The sequence below is a fragment of the Tympanuchus pallidicinctus genome, unplaced genomic scaffold, assembly GCF_026119805.1.
Source record: "Tympanuchus pallidicinctus isolate F22 unplaced genomic scaffold, pur_lepc_1.0 scaffold6, whole genome shotgun sequence".
In the NCBI taxonomy this organism is placed as follows: Eukaryota; Metazoa; Chordata; class Aves; order Galliformes; family Phasianidae; genus Tympanuchus; species Tympanuchus pallidicinctus.
This window is the reverse complement of record NW_026294780.1, coordinates 11,867,520-11,892,734: the sequence shown is the minus strand read 5'-3', so window position 1 is coordinate 11,892,734 and position 25,215 is coordinate 11,867,520. Positions and strand designations below refer to the sequence as shown.

The 25,215-nt window shown below is 41.3% G+C and overlaps 1 protein-coding gene across 6 annotated transcripts in view; it reads left to right on the top strand.

Annotated features, from left to right (window-relative positions):
* The window catches only part of FHL2 (four and a half LIM domains 2), a 40,034-nt gene that overhangs the window by 3,668 nt on the left and 11,151 nt on the right, over nt 1-25,215 (top strand). The window contains exons 2-3 of one of the 6 annotated variants that reach the window (XM_052705737.1): nt 19,172-19,352; nt 21,819-21,993. In XM_052705737.1, the coding sequence (XP_052561697.1) occupies nt 21,838-21,993 (156 nt within the window). In that variant the 5' untranslated portion in view covers nt 19,172-19,352; nt 21,819-21,837. Of the gene's footprint in view, nt 1-10,012; nt 10,182-19,171; nt 19,353-21,813; nt 21,994-25,215 lie in introns of those variants that run through there. The other 5 variants (XM_052705735.1, XM_052705738.1, XM_052705736.1 and 2 more) reach the window with 5 other exon arrangements.

Here is a 25,215-nt window from a genome sequence, read left to right as displayed (position 1 = left end):
AAAAAGAGTAGAATGAGTAATGAAGTGGGAGCAGGAATTGTTTCAAACACATAGAAAACAAAGGCAGTGAGCTTTCAAATCAGCGTATTCCCCTGTCAAGCTCAACAGATTTTTACTGAAGACTTACTAGAAATTTGCCTACTTTCTGTCGGAGGAAAATAGGTAACTGCATCTCTTTTTGGTAGACTGCAGCTAAGGAAGCAAAGCCCTGCCTGCATGGAGATTACCATGTGAAAACAAGGATACCTACCATCCTCAGATACCACCACACAGAAACCCATTATTCTGCCTCTTACCCCACTTTTTAAGTACTTTTTAAGTACTTTTTAAGTACTGAGTATCCTGATTTCCTCTGTATGAAGTCCATCGACTGTCTCAGTGCAACACTCCCCACAGCCCCCAGCGCTGGCAGTGTTTGAAATGCAGGCACAGAAGGCAGCATGCCACTTCATGGGCTCAGGCATCATTTAAAATACAACAAGAAAAAAGGTGCTAACACTGGCGTGGCGCTCCTGATACAGAATGATAAAAGACAGGAAGCTGTTAGAATAATTCCAGTTTGTGGTAGTTTTCAAATTCTGTGTTTAAACTTCAGGTCAGGAGTTTGAATGAACACAGGACAAATGCTTTCTGTGCTGGCTACTCGTATGGTTTGGTTTTCGTAAAGTCAAGTTGCTTTGCAGTTTATTTTTTCTCACAACATTCTTTTAGAGGAGAAAAGTAGCATCTTTCCCTAATTTAGAAATGAAAAGAAAGGGCCAGGGCCAAGAGCAGACTACTGTGGTGAGGATCCACAGGCTGAGAGACCCAACTAAGGGCTGCTGTGACCTACAGCTCCAAGATTAATGTCTTGGAGAGAGATTTTTTTCTTTCCTTCCTTTCAGCTGAATAAAAGTCCTCAAGCCAGCATGAACAATGTTCATAGAATAATAGAATCATAGAATGGCTTGGGTTGGAAAGGACTTCAAATATCATTCAGTTCCAACTGCCCTGCCATGGGCTGGTTTGCCACCCACTAGATCAAGCATTAGATCAGGTTGCCCAAGGCCCTGGTCTTGAACAACTCCATGTTGTGCTCAGCTCTGCTCAAATAAGTAGAGAAAAATACAGCAGCGGAATTTAGGTGTGTGAATTCCACTCCTGGACAAGGCTGCCCTACTTTGGCGACCAAAGGTTAATTGTCTGAGCTAGGCATCTAAGTTCACTCTAGAATCAATGGGGAAAGAAAATCACATCTATATGGCAGTTCATTTCATCTTCAGTAAGTGTCTAATGAATCACCTCTGGCAGATAACCTCTCTTTCTATATCCACTACTAAGGGATCAGGATGGCTCATTTTGTTTGCTAGCATTTGGTCAGTTAAAATTAGATTAAATGGATACTTCCATAAACTGTTTGCATTAGTTATACATTTTCTTTATCAAGGAGTGGATAGTGTTATCACAAGTCTCTGACTACTCTACAGTATCTCTCCCCCTTTCTACCTGTACTACCCAAGATGCTTTAGTAACTTAGATTCTCCATAGTAAGATCTGTGTCAGTCTTACTTCTCATATTTCTCCTTTGTTCTTTTCACATTTTATATTGGTTTCCTTGTATACTGATGAATTCTTGGACACTGGAGAGTCATGAGGTGAATCATGGCTATCCTTGTACTGTAAGAACTCCTGAAAATATGCTTCCAGATAGTGAAGTGAGCCCCTAAACATAGGAAAGAGCATGTCAGATGAATAGAAAGCTTGTCTGGTAGAGTCAGTAACTCTACTGGTGTAAGAAGTGGAAATATTTTGTTAGGATTTTATTCTATCTCAGTAGGACTGTAATGGAGTGCAATAGTCGGCAGAAATGACCTTACCTCTCAAAACAAAAGGATGTGAAAATGTTTATTCAGGAACAAAGAGTTATAACAGAGCTAAGAAACAGAGAACCAGGGACTGAATTGTGATGGTTTTCTAGATCATCTGTTCCACTAGCTCAATTACCTACAGGGAAAAAAAGACAGAAATCTATTTGAAAATTTGTAGTGACAATAGTCATTCAGCCAACTGAAGTATTTTCAGTTCATCTCTTTGTTCAAAATTGAAAGTCTCTGAAAAATTACAGATTATGATGAAAACATCCAAAAATCTTGAGTGCTTAGAAGAGGTTTTGCATGATGACTGGTGCTTTCTTGACTGATGCTGCATTACCCTTGCATTCCTGACTGTTTTTACTGAACTTCCCAAAACACCCATGTGACTATGGTACCTCTGAGTGTTGGTCAGCTATGACACTGATGTTTCTCATTTTGGATTGTCCATCTTCCACCACCTTTGGGTCTTCAAGGTCTACTGATATGGATGCAGTCAGGGAGAGCAGAGGGGTGGAAGGTTGGATAATCTCCTTGTCATTTGCACAGGTAGAAGGTTTTGGAATGCAGCAACAGTTTGTGCATCCATCCTTTATTTCATTTTACAGAGAACATTTGAATTTAATTCACATTATGAAGGTAAGCCTGCCAGAAAGCAATGTGAATACAAACTTGTCAGGGACAAACACAATCCATCTGTCTATCAGGCTGGCAAAATGGGTAGTATTTTTTTTTTTTTTTTTTCAGTTCTGTGTAAAGTGTTAGATGTGAAATTCACATCAGCAACCAAGTGATTGCTTTAATCCTGTTATTTAAAGAGCATGAGCACTTACAGGGTTCAAAGTAAGCACGGCCCTACAACGATCAACAGCAAGGACTCCACTTCAAAGTGCACAATCCAAGCTCATATTTTCAAGCATAATATATGTCTGAGTCTACATCTCCAACCCCCTCAAAACATGTGCAAAATATACAAATAGTGTTGAGCAGAAAAATAACTGTTGCCATACAGAAGGATCTATCTGAAAAACAGAATATCCCTAGTCATACGCAAATCAAAGAGGGGATCTCTTTCTACTTACATCAAAACATTATGATTTTGTAAGTAATCTGGGAAGTGATTTGCAACTGTATGCTCCTTCTGTATTCAAGGCAAGTTGAATGTCATGGAGAATGACAGGACAAATAGATAAGCAGAGCATAAAAGGAGACCTCAGGAAACAGAAAGCTGTAGCAGAATAAATGAAATGATTTTATTTATTTATTTATTTATTTTGCTCTGGAGAGTTTCCTACAGCAGAACACTTTCATATGGGTGTCATCAGAATCTCAGCTGTCTGTTGAAGAGGAATGGAGCAAATAAACAAAATGCATAGGAAGAAAATATTAGAACCAGATGGCATTCACCCAAGACATCTAAAGGGACTCAGTGATGAAACAGCTGAAATAAGCATACTGCATGTCCTCTTATTTAAAACAGGCTTAGATTTGAGCACCTGAAAGTAATTAATGCAATGCCAGCTTTTACAAATGATTCCAAGAGAAAGTGGAAAAATCAGATCCTGGCAGATACGATAAGATTAGCAAAAACGAATCAGCAGGATAGAAAGAAAGGTAAATATGACACACTGGGAAAAATGCAGTACAGCTTTATAAAGGGAAGTCAAGCTTTAAAAATCCATCGAGTTCCTGTAAGATGAGAGAAAGCATGCAGATGAAGGAGATCTTTGATTGGCGCTGTCTACTTACTTGTACTTTTCCACATATTCAGAGAAGGCCTCTCACCAAATGCCCTTTAAAAACATATAAGTAGTTGTGGTACAAGATGGAAGGTAATGAATTACATTGAGTTTATTGAAAGATGTACATGCAACTCTTGCAGTAAAGGAAGATCAACAGTGGAATTCTACCAAGACTGAGGATCTCAGGGAACAGAGCGATTAGGCATTGCAGTAGCATCTTAAACTGAAAGCAGATGTGCATAAAGCAGTACATGTGAGGAAAAACAGAATTTTATCTATAAAGTAATGATTTTGGGCTGACCACCTGGGTGGGAAAGTTGGGAGTTATGTAGATTTATGAAAATAATTGCTTAGTGGTCAAAAATAGCCAAAAAGCTATTTGAATGTTAATGTTCTGTCATTTAATCCAAGAAAGCAAATTGCCATATTAGAAACAGCTGGGGGAAGGATGATAAAACACAGGAAGTAGATTTCGTACAGAGTAGACTCTCCAGCCTAGGAGAGAACTGCCTGAGAATAGATATGATAAAGATGAATAAAGACATGAGCAGCCTGTAAAGTGTGAGTAAAAATCTGTTACTAATTAGTTCTCCGAATGTAAGATCTAGGAAGCTAATGGCTAATATGTTCAAAATAAACACAGGGAGGTGGTTCTTCAACAACACAGAGTAGAGCTACCTGTTACAGTAAACTGTGAATATTGAATTTTTTTTGGGTTTGATAGGTAACTATGCAAGCGTGCAGAAGTGATATTCAGTACAGGTATTGCCTTCCAGTTGAGAAACTCCTGACTCAAGTGCTGTGGGAAGCTGGGGAGTATTAAAAGGGGATAATACTGCAAGTTATTATTAATTTCTTCCTAAGGCATTTCTTAGACCAGTAGGATAGTATAATGAGTTGGAGGAATCCTGTTCAGCAATTTTCATATTGCTATGGCATGATCTGAATATATACAACTTACCTGTTCTGTGGGACACCAGTTATGCTTTACAGGCATTCTAGTTAAACTGCAAACTGTAGTCTGAATGCTGCTTCTTTCTTTTTACATCTGTGCTAGTCTGTCAAAACTTGTCTGCACTAGACATTGGAGGTTATGGAAATTATGGAGTCCCAACCTTAATCTTTAGGGGCAGCTTAGACAAAGATCTGCCAGGAATGAGTTAGATATTGTTGATCATGCCTTGGTGACTCCTAGTCTAGTATTAAATGGGGAGGTTGGTGGCCCTGCCTGTGGCAGGGGGATTGATGATTTGGCCATTCTGTGATTCTGTGCCTGCCAACTGTTCCATTTTATGAATCTCAGTTTGCTCAGAAGTTCCCTGGGACACGGCATGTCTGATAGCAGGAAGTGGCAGTCACAAACGTTGTTACTGGCTCTCTCTAAAGGGTCATAAAAGATGCAGGCTGAAAAGGCATTCAGGGGAGCAGGAGGAAAATATTCTCTCAGAACCAGTGTTTTGGAGGAGAAACCATGGGTAGTGGAGCAGTGAGCGGGGGAGGATTCTGGAAAGGGGTTTTGCCTAAAAACGCTAGAGCTCAGTGGGAACGCCGAGGGAAGTGCCTAGGTATGTGAGCTGTTTTGTATAGAATTGCATGTCTCTTGTGCTATCACAAATACAGTGATTAGGCTTTTGGAACAACCCCAGTGTGCTTATTTCGTATGTCTGAAACTGGGAACTGTAAATCATGGTTATATCAAAATGAATAAAGCCTTAATTAAGGGGTTGCATTTGCCAATTCGGAAGACCAGCAATTACTGTGAGCTCTGTAGTAAATTGGCAGCTCAGGTTCCATCTGCAAGGGTAGGAAACCCAAAAGCCTCTTCCCGTCTGTCCTAAGTGAGACCATGCATCAAGCTGAATCCAGAGGAAAGAAAAAAAGCAAAAGTTCCTCCACACAGGGCTCTGCATTGTTACCTGGGTGTCCTCTATGACATACAGAGAAAATACTTTTGAGCAACAAAGCAGTGAAGAAATGCTTTCTCATCCTTGTTTTTAAGATTATTTTAATAAAGCTCTGTGCCTAAAGACTACTCAACTCTTGCCAGAAGCTCTAGTCTCTTGATCCTGTGGCACTTCCAAAGGTGTGAAACTGGGATCTCTGTCCCTGGTGGTCATAGATAAACTAACTAGAGAGCTGAGGGGCTTAGGGAATGCTTAGAGACCAAGGAAGTGTGAGCATGGCAGAAAACAAAATGTTTCATTTCCTTAGAAGCACAGTCACCATCTGTTCACTAAAAGGGGAAAAATGAAAAAACACCGATAAAGGAAGCAGGGAAGGGAAGAACTGCACTCCACAACAAGAATTGCTACCTTCCACGCTCTTTGATATATTTGATACCACTCTTCATGATTTCTTCTTCATTTGATGGCTCTCCAGGATGGCTGGTTTGCACAACACAGACATCTGTCTTGGGGAGTTGTTCAATGGGCTTCCAGTAGCCTGAAGTGGTTGTTATGGGCTTCTAAACCATGAGGATACAGGATGTCTTTTCTGACAAGGCTGCTTGTCCAGTGAAGGCCTTGACAGACATATGATACAATATGGATAACTACACATTTTCCTTCTGGAGATAAGGGCTCCTGTACAAAAATAGAGGATCTTCAGTGCTGCTGAACCATGGTATCTTACTCTAAATTCACTGAAGAAAATTGTTAAAACTGAAATTGTTAAAACTGTTGGTGGAAAATATGTTAAGAAAGAAAACACTGGAAGTACTTATTTCCTATATTTGTTTGGAATTTCTAAAATACTAAGCTTTTCATACTGACTTAGGCTAAACATCCTTATAAAAGCTGTGCATCAACCTAATTAGGCAGGCTTCCAGTGCATGTAAAGATACTCTTCTTTGGTTGCAATGGATTTAATGGATTGTCCAGGGAGATCTGTACTTTGTTCAGAGTTTGTGAAACCCTGATACTTCTTACTTATTCTACATATTTATGGTTATTTCTACTTGATTCTCTAATCACTCAGGTGGAAAAAAAAAAAGAAGAAAAAAAAAAAGCTATATCAAAATATTGCAAAAAGACTTAAGACTGGGAGATTGAATGGGGAGATAAAATATAGACTAAAACCAAACCATTTAGTGTTTGCATATTTTTCATACGCTTGAGGAAAATGACACATCTAAGAATATTGTATCAGAGTGAAATTTCAGAAAGATTTAATATTGCCTTGTTGCTATTTCAAGTTTAATGAACTAAAATGCAATGTCTGCATAAGCCTGCACTATTTCCTAAGCAGTACTGCTAGAAACAGTAGTTCTCCTAAACGCATCTTCTCATGTCCAATGGAAGCATGTATTATATGGGTGCCAGCATCAGAAAGGGATTTGCTGAATTTTGATAAAGTAACATAACCATTTCCAGGATAAAATCATGATGGAAGGAATCGGTCAGTAGCTGAGCTATTTTCAAACTTTAAGGCACTGTTTTCCACCATCCCTGCTCCCTCAGAGATGTTAAGTTTCTGTGTGACTCAAGCTGGGGGAAATAGAAATATTCCACATTCAGCCATCTTTTTCCACTATTTTTGTTTGTTTGTTTGTTTAATCTTTTCAGAGAAAGAAGATAAGTGTTGAAATGGTAGCTACTGAGGCATCAACCTAGTAGTTAAAGTGAGATTTCTGAAGGATTGGTGAAACCACTGACAAGTCTCAGTGTGTATATGATATTTTTCCTGTATCATTTCCTTCTCCGTATCAGATTTAAAACTAATAAGGCACTGAAGAACAAAAAATAAATGCAACATAGGTGAGAAATTTATATGCTATGGGTTATGTTTCTGAGTCACAGAATGGCACGGAAATGTACTTGTATTTCAGCCCTAAAGAAGAGTCGTGTTTGGTGGAGTGCACTCATCATGGGATGACGAAAGGAACTGCCTGGTAATTCTCCCTCTTTCAGGCTCCATGCAGGCTTGATGCTGAGCCTCAGGACCAATAGTGAGTCCACAGCCCCACAAGGGGGGTTATAAATCTGGGTTATAAATCAGCAGAAGTTCTTCTGCCTTCAGGGACAAAGAGATTTTTGGACAAATCAGACAAAAATAATCTCATCTTACCAAAGTCAACTCATGGCCTGCAACAGTTATGCTAAACAATTTCAGCTAGAGCCAGCATGTATTTTTAACTTGTAATTGGGGAAAACACTGTAGTATGTTCCAGCAGCTCACATCAAAAAATCTTTGGCAGAGCTGCTGCCTTGGCTGTCAGTGGACAGATAGGGAAGTGAATATGATGGAAATAGAAAAAAAATCAAATAACATATTCAAAATATTTCTTTTGGAAAGGCCTGGAAATGAATGAAACAAATATTCCAAATCCAATCACCTTCAAGGCTTGTTTTTATTCTTTACGCACTTCATCCGCTTCTAAATCGGAGCTGAGCTAAGAGCTGTAGCTCAGATTGAAAGTAACGATTGTTGTCATTGTGAAATAATTTAATGCAAAAGAAAGAAAGGTTATTATTGTTGTTATTCTGCATTAACTGGTCCTTTGTACATTTTGCAGCAACTCTTATATTTACAGATAAGCAAACTAAAGACCAGAAAGATGCAATATCTTGTCCAAGGGCATCAGATAAGCCAATGATAGGAGTAGACACCCAGCCAGCAGCCCTCCAAAGACAGGTGTGCAGCTATGGAAACTTAAGAGCTCACTGAAAGTTGCTCAGTGTCTGGTTTAACTCATCTGCCAGTGCCAGTGCCAATGTAAGGGAGTAGCCAGCAACACATGGCTTGGGAGTGCAGATCTTTGAATTAAAGGAGCTTTAATTACCATGGAACCAAACTCCACAGTCCCATACATGCGCGGTTGGTCCTCTAGGGCAAAATGTCCGTGCTTTGAAAATGGGATTATAAGGGCCACAGCAACAGACAGACCTGTGGTCACTGATGGACACCAGAGTAACTGATATCTGCAGAGAAGAACTTGAAATGGCCCTTTCTTGTAATTTTATTCTGTCTGTGCTTTTGGTAGATTTTGAGTAGAGCTGAGACTGACTAATGTTTAATTCCCATTCAAAATTTAACTACCATTCAGGTATGCCAGAGGACAGTGAGTGCAAGTCAGGATTCTGGTACATGATTTTTGTTGCTTGTGTGTGTCTGCTGTTTGTTTGTTTGTTTCAGGAGAAACCCATAGCAAACTCATCTCAAGCAGTACTTCTGTGCTATGTGGTGCACTGCATAGGCTTCCTGGAGGCTGTAGGATATCCTCCTCAGAGATCTCCAGCAGCCACCTGGCCATGGCCCTGGGCACCCTGCTCTGGGTGCCCTGCCGGAGAGGGGGTGGGCCTGAGGGACCCTGAGGGCTCTTCCTCTGCCATCCTGTGCTCCTGTGGTGGTCTGTGATCTGTGTACCTGCACCACCACCCAAGCATGAGCCAGTACGAACACAAAGGACACTGGACTACCTTGCAGAACAACAGCAGACTAATGGGCTTTACTTTTTCATCTTCCTAGTTTCCTGGTGGTTGATTTGAAGCACCTCCTCCCATCAGGCACCAGTCAGGTGTTATCTTGAATTGCCTCCCCACTCTACCCCTCCACTGGCAGAGAGCAGGCACCCCCATTGCTTCTGATCCAAATTCTTCTCAGGACCCTCACTGTTTTGATTAACAGAATGTGTTTCTGCTAACCCATTTATTCTGCTAGAATAAATGAAATTGGATTCTGCAGCAGAAAAATTCATTCCTGGTTATAGGAGGATTAATGGCTCGCTCTCTTCTTAGCATGTGCCCACTGGCAGGGTTCTCTGCTGGGTCCCAAGCATGTGCTGAGGCAATCTGCTCCCCTGGCTCACTCCTGCACAAGGAGCTTTTTGCCTTCACTGATTTCCCATGCTTTTCTTCCCCCCACCTCATTACGGGAAGAAACAGAAAGAAAGAAAAAAGGGCAGGGGGAAACAAGGGGCTCTGAATGTCCACAAAGACAAGTCTGCAGACTTGCTCCTCATAAAAATATGCACCTCTCCACCAAGGGAGAGACAGCTCTTTTCAATCTTCTCTGGGCAAGGCACTGTCACAGAGGCAAAGCAGCTAAGTGACTGACCTTAACCAGATGCTTTTATTCTCTCAGCCAGGTGAAGAGACGTACAAACATTTGGCTTTGCAAACCCTTTCCTTCTGTAAAGCAAGACCCCTCCATTTTAGCCGAGCTCTGTTATTAATAAGCATCAGGGGTTTAAAGAAACAAAGGCTGGAGGAGGCGGGGGGAGGCTTATTTTAGGAAGGGGGCCAATAAAGCTAAGATGTTTAGGAGGAGGAAGTATTGACACCCTTGGAAGAGAGCAAGTGCCGGGTGCCAGCTGCAGAGAGCCTACAAGAATGAATGTCTCCGATGCTTTTGTCTCCTTATATGGTAAAATGATACCGAGGGGTTTCACTGGGCTGGGGAAGGCAGCAGGCTGTTTCCACACCACGCTGCCTGCAGAGCTAAATGAGAAGAGCTGCTCTCAGCAGGCAGGAGAGAGCCTCGGCTGGCTGCACCTCAGCAAGCAGGCCAGTGTGTTCGTGGTACAGCTGTTAATGGATGTGACCCTCTGCCCCAGGTCCAGGAGGTGACACTAGCTGCCCGCCACTGCTCTGTAAGTAAATATCTCTTTTTCCCTCCTCCCTCCCCACGGACTGTGCCTTAGGATGTGCCACTTTAAACAAAGGATGCAGGGATATGGAGAGGGATATGTGGTACCCAGCGGATTGTTGGGTAAGGATGCAAGGAGAGAGACTCCAGGTCCCCTTCCTCCTCAGCACACAGCCAGGGCTGTAAAGAGGAGGAAAAGATAAATTCCTCATCAGAGCAGTTACTGCTGCTTGTCTGTCCATACGGTGACATGTAGCGAGCCGATGAGGCACAGGGTCATTTCTCGTGTAACTGTTTTTAATGACCGTATTGTGCTGTGTGTGTAAGGGGAGGTCAGAACAAGCAGAAGCCAGGCTCAGGATTTCTTACACCTCTGTGCACACCTCCCACTTCCCAGCACAACAAAGGATTATTTTTGCACTGTAGCAAGAGTAGATGCATATGAAACAAAGGTAGCCTCTCCTGTTCTCGGGCAAATGCTGTGGGCAGATTGTGTACAGGGAAAACAGGAGCCATCAGCATTATATTTATTCTTTGTACATGGTGAGAATAAATTAGAATGCAAATCCCAATTAGTAGCTCTGAAACCCTTCCATTCATGCTTCTCTCTTTGTGCATGCGTGTGCAGCTCCGATAATTTGGATGCTTACTATATGCCATCTCACATGGTTATCTCTGTGTGCATAATAAAGGAAATACTTTCATTGTCTGCATTAATGGCTGTTCTAAACTTCTGACTTCCCTAAAGGGATACTGCTTTTGTGTCGTCCACTTGATACCTGCATACTGTAACTTTGCTGTGTACAGTACAAGAAAGCAAACCTTGTAAAATCTACATACCAGCTGCTGTTGTTACTCCCCTGACACCCATCTAGGAGTACATTAACGACTGTTGATTGATCATTAGGTCCAAGGTCAATTGCTGTAACGTATATTGTTGGCTATACATATTTGTCCAGTGTCTTAAATAAGAATCGTGCCAACACAAGGGTGTGTGTTATTAGGTACTTTACACACATTCCAGTGTGAAGGAATTCTCTAGCTAAGGTTGCAGTTTCTGTTATGAACCCTGTTTTCATCTTTTCATACATTTACAGATCTCCCTGCTTTCTGCCTAAAGTCTTCTGTGCCTCCTGTCAGCCTGATGTTTTTAGGTAAACTGAAAACAGTTATTTCAGGCATTTGGATCTGAAAGGCTGAAAAACATTTTTTAAAAAAATATTCTTGTCAAATTTTGATTGTTTTCTGCATCATCATTTAACTGTGAGTGAATGGACCCTAAAGGCTGCTTTAACAAAGCCCATGCATATTGTAGGTCACATTTTGGGATTTACTTCTTTTTTTTAAATTTAAAAAAAGGATATGAGGTGCTATATGTATTGAAAACTCAGTTCCAAACACTACCATGGCACTGCCATGTCCAAAATCTGGCCAGAGCACTAATAAATCTGTGTTTTACACTAGCTATAGCATAGATAGTGATCTTTTGTGCTATCCTTTGGCTTCCAAACCAAAGCATGGATAAGGTGAGTGAGACCACTGGAAGGTCAAAAAACTGCTACTGCTGAGAAACCATGTTTGTGAAAGTTGCCTGGAGGTCCCATGTGATATTTTCACTTGACTTGCAGGTCTGAGGCTGGGAGATGCACCAGCACTTGAGGTATTTTGAGAAAACTTAGGAGAACCCAAGACAGCAGAAGACTTGGGGTAGAACTTACGTACATTTGGTTCTCACCATTCTGTCATGAAATGGCAATCTAGTCTTTAGTCTGTATCTGACCAAAGTACTCATATAAAGATAAGGTCCAGTTTCCTACATATGGGAAGATAATATAGTTACATGTAATGGAGGCCCCTCCCTGTAAAGAACTGGGGAGCCGAGACATATGTTCTGATTTTTGGGTGGTTTTGTGTGGAACCAGGAGTCGGGCTCAATGGTCTTTATGGGTCCCTTCCAACTCTGGATATTCTATGATTCCGTGATACTATGACACTTTCTTAAAGATGTCCCTTTCCCTGACATCACATCTCTCCTGTCAGCACTTTCAGTGGGCCCACTTGGCGTCACAAAAAATTTAGACAACTCCTTCAGTCACACCCAATACACTTCTGTGGGATCCCATCATGCTTTCAATGTTAAAAGACCAAAAAAAAAGTCAGTGGCAAAGTACAGATCCTGCAATTGTAAGAGCTGGTGACACACTGCACTGCAAATTCAAAGTTTCACTCCGAAAGAAAACAGTGGGAGTGGGCTGTAAAGACATATTCTCATATAAGTGACTCTGACTCAGCTCTCCAGGGTACTGAGTTCCAAACCAGAGAGCCAAGCAATGCCTTATCTGTTGTCATCCTCACCTCCTTGCCTTGCAGGGCACTGAACATTGAGAGCTTAAGGGAGAACTGGATAAATGTTAGTGCTATCAGCCAGAGGAAATGGCTTCTTTGAAATCAAGCTGAAAACTGAATGAATGCCTGCTGCTGCTCACCAATACACTGGAGGTCTGAGTCTCATTAGTATTTTTCTTATGGATAAATGGATCCTGAGCATCTTCAAAGAAACTCTGGATGGTGTGGTGTAGTAGACAATCACCTTCTCTCATTTGGGTACTGCTTCAGAGGTTGGGGATCTCATAATTTGCATTTTTAGATTGATTAATTTTAATCACGCAATTTTAATGCATCATTTATATATGCACACATTTGTGATGCAGATTCTTCCCAAGAGAGGATGTGAAATGGTAATGACAGGTTTCATGGAAATAAATCTTGGATAAATTGACAGCCAATGAAGCATTAACATTTAAAACAATACTAAATAGCTACATAGAGAAACAGAGAATCATAGGATGGTTTGTATTGGAAGGGACCTCAAAGATCATCTAGTTCCAACCCTCTGTCTGTCATAGGCAGGGACACCTTCTACCAGGTCACGCTGCCTAAAGCCCCAGTTAATCTGGCTTTTAACAATTCCAGGAAGTGGGCATATATATAATTGATTAGAAAATACGAGAGGCTTCTTTTAAGGCTGAATGTCGTATTGCTTATGTCAGGTGAAAGAGTTGTAGTCTTCATTTCTTATCTTTTTACATACCCTTCTATGTTATATTGTCCAATATTAACCAGGATGCAAAATGTTTACTGTATACCCAGTAATACACTGTTAAGAGGAATGTAAATGAGCGTAACATTGACATAAGAATATTCATCTCTTCCTTTCACAGCAAATTTTCAGCTTTTAAGTTGTAAGTATATCAACGACAGAACAGCAGTCCTTAGGGTTGCATGTTTGGAGGTAGGAAGTAGATATAGACTCTTGGCAAACACAGTCACAGTGTTCAAAACCCACCACTCTTTACTTCATCTTGCATAAGAAATACAATGAGTGGCATAAAATATAGATATATATATATCTGTAAGCATTTCCCTAGCTCTATTTTGCTACTGCTTTGAAGCATTCTTGGGATGAATCTTTCACCTGCTTTGTAGGATTCTTGTCCAAGTACCTCTGAAGACCAAAAGTATCTTCAGAGACTAGAATCCTACCGCTGCTGAATTCCTCCTCCATTCTATGTTGTATCTTTTCATGGTCTGCCCAACATCTTCCTTCTCCAGTTAGAAAGGATTTTGACCACAAAAGGATCACCTGCCTCATTGTCTCCAGGCTCCCTTTGTCCTTCTGTGCTTGCTTCTAAGTCTCTTGTGCACCACAGACACTTTAACTCAACAGTAACAGCTCGTCTCTGCTCACTGTGTTCAGCCAAACTCCAGTTGACAAATTGGACACAACTGATTTTGCCCTGCTGCAATCCACCTCTTTTTCTAAGATGTACCCTCCCCTATGAGGACAGGCTGAGGGAGCTGGGCTTGTTCAGCCTGGAGAAAAGAAGGCTGAGGGGTGACCTCATTGCAGCCTTTCGGTACCTAAAGGGAGCCTACAGAGGGGAGAGGAATCAACTCTTTGAAAGGGTTGATATGAGTAGGACAAGGAGAAATGGTTTTAAGTTGAGGGAGGGGAGATTTAGGTCAGACATCAGGGGGAAATTCTTTACCCAGAGAGTGATGAGGTGCTGGAACAGGCTGCCCAGAGAGGTGGATGCCCCGTCCCTGGAGGTGTTCAAGGCCAGGTTGGATGGGGCCCTGGACAGCCTGGTCTAGCATTAAACATGAAGGTTGGTGGCCCTGCATGTGGCAGGGGGTTGGAAATTCATGATCCTTGAGGTCCCTTCCAACTCTGGCCATTCTGTGATTCTGTGAATCTGTGATTCTGTAAATGGGCATCACTAAGACTTACACACTTTTTTTTTTGCCACCATTTGGAAGCCAAAGGCACAGAAGCTTAAGAGAGAAGTATGGATGCTTCAGTGCCAAGGCATTCACTGCTACAGTAGTTTTGCATAGCAGCTGAAAGACATGCATTAACAGATCCTCCCAGTCACCACATGTGCCAGTTATCTTAGACAGAAAGGGCTTTGTGGTCTTGCCTCTGTAGACAGAGCCAGAGAGAAAGCCAGAACTGTTTTGCTAAAGGCCAGAACAAATAACAAAGCATTCTTCCTCCATAGGATCCTTCCACTGTTGTTTCTGTCCTTTGTAGAAAGAAGCAAACATTGAATATTTGGGACAATGTTCTATTTTTGTGTCCTAGATTGTATGGGATTTCAAAAGTCTAGAAGAACTCAGGAATTTCATTGCATGGCAGCACAGTATGCTTTTTGGAAGTTTTCATCTTAGGGACAGATTTTCCTGGTAGTGTTCTTGTCAATAAGCAATCCTTTTCTGGAAAAATATGCCTCTGTTGAAGTCTAGCACCTGCAGTCATTTAATTAAGCATTATTACCATAGCGTAAAGCCAGTAGGTTTTACTAATCTTATTTAGATAACAGTAGGTTTATTAGATAACAGTGGGTTTTATTAATATTATGCTATCACTTTCTGTTATCTGCTTACATACTTCTACTAGAAATATGAATTTCTATGCTTAAGTAATGCCAGGTATATGGTCTCTCTCTTTTGAGTAAGCCTTTGTTTATCCCTCAAGAAAAAGAAAGCAGAGAGCAGTTTAAAAAGACTTTGAAATAGAACGTAAAGGCAAGCCTTTCCTCTTGAGCCGCACTCTTCCTTGCTGTGGTGGATTTTAGAATCATCCTGTGTCATTTAAATAGACTTCTTTTGTAAATGATACGTATTAAGGAGTGTTTTAAATCCATACATCCTCTACTCACTTCAGTGTCAACCTCAGCTAATCACTGTAAGTTGTGTGAGGTACACGTTCAGAGTATCAGTGCTCATTTCTTCAGTGCCATCTGTAGCTACCAATGCTGGTGCTCACTCTACAACTGCAAGAATGGCTCTAGGCTGGAGCAGATCTTTACTGAATGCCAAGCAAAACAAACCACACAGAAACCTCAGCTGGAGTCTTCCTTCTCCACCACTGTCAACAGGATTACCACAGGCAGCCACAGTGGAAACCTTCCCACTCAAGGAACATTTTCTGTTCTTTAGTATTGTTATTTTAAGGAGAACAATCTTAAATAGCAGACTTTCCAATTTGTGATAGGCTGACTGCGATCCAGACAGGAATCGGGTATGCTTTGGTTATCTGAACATGTTGTGGTGGGTCTGCTCAGAAAATTGCTCTAAAGTACTTATAAAGAGACACTGGAATGTTATACCATAGGTAAAATAAGTGTCCTATGTACAAGGAAGTTGAGTCGCTGGAATAACCTAACCGTGGCTCTGTAGAAGGCTTTAAGGTAACTTTTAAAAGTCTGTTATAAATAGAAAGATTTTAAAATTCATTTTGAAATTTAGCATGGATGTAGAATGGTTTGGGTGGGTTATTTAAGATATGTGTGTTTTCTCTTTATTTTGTTATTATGTTCAACTATCAAATTAAGTTTTCCCTGCTTTTGCAAGGAGCTTCTAGGAGACCTACAAATACCTACTCTGAGCTTAAAAATTTCAGAAGCAGTGAGGAATACCTCTGTAATTAGATACCTCTGACATCTTAACCTTGGACATTGGTAAAGCAGTCTAGACACTGTTAACAGGGCTGATTGGTGACAGCAATGATGTTGTATTATGAGCCTTTGATTTCTTAAAGACAGGAAGCCTAACTCTGCTGATGGGCTTACAAGGATTTCTCTGCCACAGCAACAGAAAGCTGTTCCCACTTTCTCCTCAGCTTAAAAATAACAAGTGTAAGAAAGACTGCAGCCAGATCTATCTGGGCATCTCTGCCTCATTTACAAGCTTAACATAAGCTATCCCAGATCATGGGATACAAGGATACCCAGCAACTCATTCCCTACAGTAATCATGCCTTCCCTTTTCAGGGACCTGAACAAAGAACCATAGAATCGAAGAATCAATAAGGCTGGAAAAAGCACTAAGATCATCTAGTCCAACCACCAAACCATCACCACCATGCCCACTAACTGTGTCCCTAAATACCATATCTATCCTTTTCTTGAACACATCCAGAGACAGTGACTCCACCACCTCCCCAGGCAGCCTGTGTCACTGCCTCACCACTCTTTCAAAGAAGAAATATTTCTTCATATCCAACTTGAATCTCCCCTGGCAGCTTGAGGTCATTCCCTCTCATCCTATCAGTGTTATCTGGGAGAAGAAACCAACTCTTGTCTCACCACTGCCTCCTTTCAGGTCACTGTAGAGAGTCTTCTCTGTGTGTCCCCTACTCCAGAGTAAATGACCTCAGTTTTCCTAGATGGTGGTATGAGCAGCTGTCATAGTAATAAGCTTCAATGTCTCAATAATTTTGCAAAATTATACTCTTTCTCTTCTCTTTGATCATGACATACACTTCACTGAGTGCTACTCCAGCAGACTGTGGCAGAAACAGAGTCTATGGCTGGAGAAGGGCATGTCTGGGCTTTTTGTATCAATTGCGTCTCAATATTTGGCTTAGCTTTCAGAATCTCAGGAAACAAAGTGTCCCTTGGTGGCCCATTGAGAGATGCTTAGTAGTTCTGCATGTGCTGGCTTGGCTCTCCATGGCCAGAAGCCTGATGCTGGAGGGTCAGGGATGCATGCAGCACCAGGAGGCAGCCCCTGCCCTGCAGCCAGCTACTGGTTCCCTTTGTGAAGTTCAGGTGGATTCCCCTTGTTAAATCGTTATTTCTTTTCTTCCTGAAGTAAATTAAAAAATGAAAAAAATAGCTCCCCCCATCCCTCAGCACAGCATTATGACCCAGTTTTGAAAAATGATTAGCTCTTAGAATAGTGGTTTGCAGTTGCTGCATCAAGATGGTAGGTAATGAACATAGCAATAACTGCTAAGTAGAGAAAAATAACCACCTCTTGCCAGAAATCCAGCACAGTTTGAACTGCTAGTTCATAGTTACAAAGGATAACATAAATCTTTGCATTTTAGTTTTTGGAACATTAACATAAATTGTTTCCAAATGCTCTGAACCTGCATGGCTTATGTCACTGGAGTTGCCAGACATAGATTTTCCTTTTGCAGGGTAAGGAAAACAAACAAGTATCAAAAATACTCCAGATCTCTGGGGAAATAAAAAATAAAATTCAGGTGAGAGAAATGTGTGTACATGTTGGAAGAAGATGGGTGTCTCCAAAGGCCTTTTATTTGCTGCACAGGTAGCTAAAGAACTCCCAGCTCTGAAGGCACAAGAAAAGCCATTGCTCTATTGACTTGGCTGAAGTCTATAGCAAATCCTCCTTTGGCATCTACAGGGGTTTAATTCGATATCTCCAAGTACCGTTACAACAAGAGATCACAGCTTCACTTGAACAGCTACACTGTTTTAGACAATTCATACAAGAATACCTCTTCCTGGGCTTGCAAGCACGGATGGAAAAAGAAGACGAAGTCTGGGAGAGCCAGTCCCTTCCCCCAACACTCCAACAGCAAATCATGCCAGGGAATGGGAGAACACCACATGGGCATGGTGGTGATGGGCTGATGGTTGGACTAGATGATCTTGGTGGTCTTTTTAACCCTGATGAATATGAGATTTCTTAATAAGCCTTTAACAACAACAACAACAATCAAAATGAGCCTGTGGAAGCAGAAAGGGGAAGAATATAGAAACAGAGCTTTTAAGTCAGGCTACTACTTAATATCTGGTAATTTTCATGCCAATTTGTACTGCCTGGGAGACACAATCTGGGTAGTGCTAACATTTGGCATAAGTTGGAATTTTCTTCTGGGCATGCAGTAGAAAGCTGTTTTCCTTTTGGAGATGTACTTGTTACATTTAATGTTGTAGGAGGGAAACTGTATGACAGAAAGATCATTTTTTCCCTTATGATAATGTTGAGAGCAATCTGGAATACCGTAAGTATAAAATAGCAACTGCAGTAAAATCTAAAGACCTCACTGTACCACTGAGAGGCATAATAAAGATAAGTCTCTGGCCCACAGAGCTTTACAGTCAACAAGCACCAGCACAAGAGAAAGGCATTAATCAATGGCAAGGAGGCTGAGCAGCAGTTTGTGCCCATCTACAATTGTGAAAGCATTCGTTTGTTCTTACAGCCTAAAGCACTCCCTAAAAAACTGCACTAAGCTCAGTGTGACTTTTTATATATGACAGGAATCTTGTGACAGGCAGCGTAAATGACCATGTGCACTAATAGGCATAAGCATGCTTGGTGTGATTTTACATTTGTTTGTAAGACAGCAGTGATTTGTGTGACTTTCCTGCTAATATTTAGTAGATATGCCTTCTGATTACTTTACATTTAATTACTTCTCTCCAGAGAAGAATACAACTGCCAAATATCCTCAAAATATTGCATAAGAAATCTTGAGATCCAGCCCAAAACTCCAATCTAAACAGCTTTTCATTCCAAATTGCAGCTTTCTGAAGAAAACCACACAGACCTGAATGCCTAACTTGAAGGAATACTGGGTCTGAAATCAGTGCTAAATCCAATGAAGGAGTCACGTAACCAACAGCAAAATGCAGATCTTGGAAATTTTCCTCTTTTCTCTTAATTTCCCAGGCCTCTGGAACAGTGCTTCTACCTCCATCCGGAGTCTTCTCAGAGTGGAGCTCACCTCAAATCTGTGGGGGAAATTAAGTCTGCAGCTCCCTGCTCCAGGAGAGGCCCAATCCACAGTGACAACCTCAGAGCACCTTTAACAAAATCGTAATCCTTTCAGGATAGGGAAGAAAGTACCCAGGTATTTTCCAATCTAACGGCAGTGACTCTTATATTAAGTGAGTAATAATACTTCCCTCTGTTCCTGTTTAGATAGAACACCCAGTTTAGACAGAATAATAATTTCTTCTGGTCCCAATCCAATTCTATATTTTATATTTTGCAGTTTTGAATGAAGGACAGAAATGGTATAAACCTTCAGCGGAATCCGACTCCATATTTTTTTTTGTTTTGAAGAGAAACGTTTTGCTCTTTGGTATCACACATCTAATTCAGGGCTAGAAGAAAACAGCTCTGAAGAAAGGTGAAAAATGCGTGTCCATACACAGCTCCTGCTCAGATTTCAACCTTACAGTAACGCAAATTAACTGTGGGACCAAATCTTATCATGTAATATATGCTAGGGTCTGGTAAAAAGCTACAGATACACGCATCAATGTACACTGTTCTGACTCCATTCTTTTGCTGAAATTCTTTTCTTGAAGGAAGTTAGTTCATCTCTACCTCTATCACAGGAAATACAAATACACATAAATCCACTGTAATCTATTAATTGTTGTGGCAACGATTGCACCTTCACTTCTAGAGAAGACTGACTTGCTGGAAGCAGATAGAAAGCAAAGATAACCCTACTCCAGCTCTGTGTCTTGTTCTCCTCCCTTACACTGCCATTGCCAGCCACTGCTGCTGGCTTCAGACAAACTTTGGGTAGACTGCACTTCTCTCTCCACCACAATTCTTCATACCTTCCATCTTTTTGTAATCAGTCCCTGTGATCCTCTCTGCTCTACTGAGAGCACCTGTACACTCTTGGCTCTCTTTTGGAATAAGAAAGTTCGTTAGTTCCTCCCTGTACAAAACAGTTGGACCACTGCTCCATTTGGGTTGGCCATAGCACAGCTGACCAGCTGTCAAAATTTGTCTTCCAAGCACGAATTCCTTTCTTTTTATCATTTACTCAAAAGAGCTCAAAAGACTTCTCAGCAGCTTACCTGCTTTGCACATGCAAAAGCTCTCCCCTTTTAGCCTGTGCAAATCATCACACAATTCAGCAGCTGACAGAGCATCAAAAAGAGAAAGTCTTGTAGCCAGCAAAACAATCTTTGTTCATTCAGACCACTCTAAAACATTACTCAAACCCCAGTGAGAAAGGATACAAGATGATAAAAACTGAAATCTTGGAAGAGAATTGAGAATTTCCGAATGCCCTACGAGTGGCTCCTCCAGCCAAAAGAAAAGGACAAACTCCAGAATCAAGGAACCTGCGCCAAGAACACTAAGCAAGTAACAACTTTTTGTTTAAAACTGAGAGATGAAGTTGGCCAAAGGACTGCAGCTGCTGTAAATGTCTCTTGTGTGTGAAAGACAGAGATAGCTGCTGATGACATTAGTACCCAAAACATATCAGACTTTATAGATGAAATCCGGCTTAAAGGAGAGCAGGCCTGGCGAGCAGAAGGTCACGTAGTGCTTCCCCTTCTTCAGCAAACAGCTATGCCCTGCTTCATATGTGACCTCTGAACAGACTTCAGGTGCAACACACACTGTGAGACTCAGGCTAAGAAAGAAGACAATGACTGCAGTGAAACTCAGACCCAAAACAAATTGTGCCGGGCAACAGTGAACATTTATGCAGCTAATCAGAGGCGTTTGTGTCAGTGTTGTTTGTGTGCACATCCGAAAGATGCTGGAGACATAACAAGACAAGCAGAGGAAATAACATGTCCTTCATTCCTTTGCTTCGTCTTAATTTGACATTTGCCTGAACCAGAATAGCTAACTCTCACTTGTGTCCCAGTACACGACAGCTGCTGGACGAGTTGTCCAAACTCATTCAGCTACATCAAAGAGGAGCCAGATGCACAATCATTGCCCCCTACTTCCTGCTGTGAACAGAGCCCATTGTCCCTTCTGCGGGCAGGAAGAGAGAGGCACTGGCTCACTGCAGTGCAACTATTGCCAGCCACTGGCTTATTGAGAATGTGGAGGAGGAAGGAGCAGAAGTGCCCAGCAGTGATGCTTGATACCCTGTGAGTGACTAAAGCCTACCAGCAACACAAAACTTGCTTCTTGCCTTACAGAAGCTGTGCTGGTCTTTCTGAAGATTAGCTGGCTCATTCTCTCAAGGTACTTGGTTCCCTCCATGCCCTACAGAGTCAGCATTTTGCACTGGGCTTGACGGCCAAACATGCCTGGTATTCTTTAAGCATCCCGTGTGAATTCTTCACACGTAGGCTTTACTCATATTCCTCTCTCTCTGGTCTCAACACTCGCTCCAGTCAAAGGTAAGTTAGTGAGTGGCTAAAATAAGCGGGCTACAGCCTTTTTGAGCAGGATGAGATTTATAGCTTGTTTTCTCCTATTGTGTTGATTTATCTGACTGAAATTTGAATTTGATAAACTGGAATTGATAACAAACCCTTCTTGAGGTATCAGATCAACTGTGGCTCAGTCCGACGTGCCCATTTCTGTCTCTGTGGCAGGACAGCTGGACTCCAGGCATCAGCATGACTGAGCGATTTGACTGCCACTACTGCAAAGAGTCCCTGTTTGGTAAGAAGTACATCCTGAGGGAGGACAGCCCCTACTGCGTGAAATGCTATGAAAACCTCTACTCCAACACCTGTGAGGAATGCAAGAAACCTATTGGAGCTGACTGCAAGGTATGGCAGGCTGTGTCTCATTATCATGGTAGGGCAGTCTAGACTGTCTGTAGTTCTACAGGCAGTCTACACTGCCTGTAGTTCTGAACAAAACCTATGCTCTAGGGCACAAAGCCTCTGCACAGAATGGGCTGATTCCTGAGCATCTACAAGAAGGTGACAGAGTTGTTAGCAGGGTCTGTGGCAATAAGACAAGGGCAAATGATTTCAAACTAAAAGAGGGGAGGTTTATGTTGGATAAAAGGCAAAAGTGTTTTACAGTGAGGGTGATGAGGCACTGGCACAGGTTGCCCAAAGAGGTGGTGGATGCCTTGTCCCTGGAGACATTCAAAGCCATTCTGAGCAACCTGATTGAGCTGTGTGTGTCCCTGTTCATTGCAGGGGACTTGGACTGGATGACCTTCAAAGGTCCCTTCCAATTCTAAGGATTCTGTGATTCTATGATCTTAATCACTGATGTGGTGAATAAATGATTCGGTCTTATCAACATGCTAGACACATTTTTGGAATCAGTGGGAATGCCCAGGACACATATCTGGAGGGCATGATGCACAGGCAATCCCTCACTATAGCTGAGAAGAATAGGTGCTTTGCAGCAGCAACAGAAATAATCCAGAGCACAGAAGAAGTTTTCAGATGAAAACATTAGATACTAAAAATACAGCCGATCCTTCAGTCTTCCCCAGAGTTGTGTTAAATTTAGAGAGTTTTTTCCAGAGGCAATAAGTGCTGACATTTTACTATCATTTAATATGGAAAACACTATATTTGCGTGGGAGACTTTAAAGGTATTTGAGACATGATGCTATCAGCTGGAAGAATCCATAAGTATAGATTACTGGTTACAAAGAGTTGATGAGAGCATGCTTTCTGGACACCTGTGCCTGCTTTTCACCACTTCCCATTGCAAGCCCTGACTTAACAAGCATAATAGAAATGGAAAAGCACCCTTCTCTTCCTGTAAGACACAGGGTGATCTAGTCTTAAAAAGTCTCTCTGTCTCCCAAGGAGAGCCCAGTTGTCGCTGAGGCCAACTGGGTTCTGGAAAGGTGGCAGAAACCAGTATTGCCTACCTTTGGATCAGAGGGAGCTAAGCCTCTGTTAGCTCTTTACTAACCATAATTCATTGTCATCAAGAGACAAGATGCTCAGGAAAAGCTGCCAACTCATAGGCAAAAAAAATTGGCTAATGCTGAAAGAACTAATACATGAGTTATAACACAATTAGCCTTTAAAATGGAGAATAATGATAGTAGGGTCTAACTAAAGATGACAAAGAAAGAGCAGATGCTTTACTTGCTTTAGCTGTGCGCTGCTGCACCTCATGGCAACATCTACCTGCTCTAAATGAGGTGGCACCTCCTGCAGTTCTTTCAAATTAACCAAAACAACTGGAGTTCACGTCAGTTTTACTCTGGGTGAATGAAGAAAGATGATATTTGAGAATCCAATTTGAGGTGCTTGTTAGAATACAATGAATAGATTTCATCCAATATACCCCCACTTTGCCCAAAATGGACCCGTTAAATTTAGCTGAGAGTTTCACTGGCAGAGTGAGTTTGCATGGCGATGGGATTCTTGATCTGTTTGTGGAGGTCTGACGTTTGATTTCCTACACTGCTGGCTCATACATCTAGAAACACCAATTAGTTCCTCATACTGGTGCTAGAACCATATCGTTATTCCAAAGACTCTGAAATATAAAATCATATGCTTATCCAGAGAGGAAAAACTCGAAATCTTGTGTCTTCCATACTGATCTATTTTACCCTATTGGAAAATGGGTAGGAAAGCCTCTTTCAGAAGCCTTAAAAACGTGAACATGTTTCACCATCATGACAGGGAACTGGCAATAATCTGTAAGAGCTATAAAACTGCCAGCTTTCCTACAGCTCATAAATATGCAGATTAGAGAAGAGATACAGCTGGCCTGACCTGGAAAAGCAAAATATTTCTGCCCCAATTCTAGAATATGCTTTTGTTTTAAGCTCTCTTTCTAATCCCCCGAGAAGTTATTTCCATGTGTTGATATTCAAGAATTTCCAAACTTGGACTGCCTTCAACAAATCTTGGACAAAGTATTCAGGAATTAATCAGTCTGAACTTTTCAACTCAGATTTATGGATTTAGGGAGAGTGGGTGTTATCCAATATACTTCTCTTCTGTACTTCTAAGCGAGACCCACACTAACACATGAAAAAAGAGAAGCACAAATTTTCTGCATATTTTTATATATTTATATATATATGTGGAGAACACAACTGTAAGATAGCAAATAAAAACTTCTTAAGGAGCTGTAAAGTGAACCGGACACAAATGCACCCTTGTTTCTGTGACTGCTGTTTGTGCCTACAAACAGTCCTTTATGCTATAGTTTTTCAACCTGACCAATTTTAAGCACATTTTTACAGATGAAGAAAAGTTCCAAACTTAGCAAGCTCCTGCAAGTCTTCTGAAAACAAAATATGTGGTGAGCAGTAAAAAGGGGATTCGATTAATGTTCCCACTGAGAGGCAAACTAGAGTCATTTTTCAATTACAGTAATAGACACTCGAGAATGCATTTGAGAGAGTCCTTGCAAGTGCCTCAGCCACAAGTTTCAGTCAAAGCACTGTGGCTGAGCATAATTCAGCCATAAAGCACAGTCACATTATCATGCTTCTGATACTTAACTGTATATACACATATGTACATAAACAGATAAAAATATGCATACAGTCATACATATGCATGTATTTGTATGTATATATTTTATGTATTACATTTGCAATACAGTGCAGACAACATACTGTGCTTGGGAATAAAACCATGCTTACTGCATGTACAAAGTGGACTCTGTATGTATTATTCTGACAAAATCTTTGTACAGCTTTTCACAGAACAGACACATTAGTGTAGTAAAAATGTTATCACCCACCCTACATCCACAGGACAACTTGAAAAGCTCCGTTTAGCTCTCGACTCAGATTCTCCTTTGTGAATCCCATCTTGGCCACTGCTGTTTCTCTGCACCGAAGGGAGCTGAACTGAGAACTTAGTTGCAGTGGAGACAGAATCACAAAGGTTGGAAAAGGCCACTGCAATCATCAAGTTCAACCATAGAAATATAGAAACATTGAGGCTGGAAAAACGATGCTCTTCATTTCACTCTGCAATGAATCTCCTTCTTGCAGATGGCTTAGTTAGTCTACAGCTGTTTCTTAGAGCTTCCAAAATACGAGA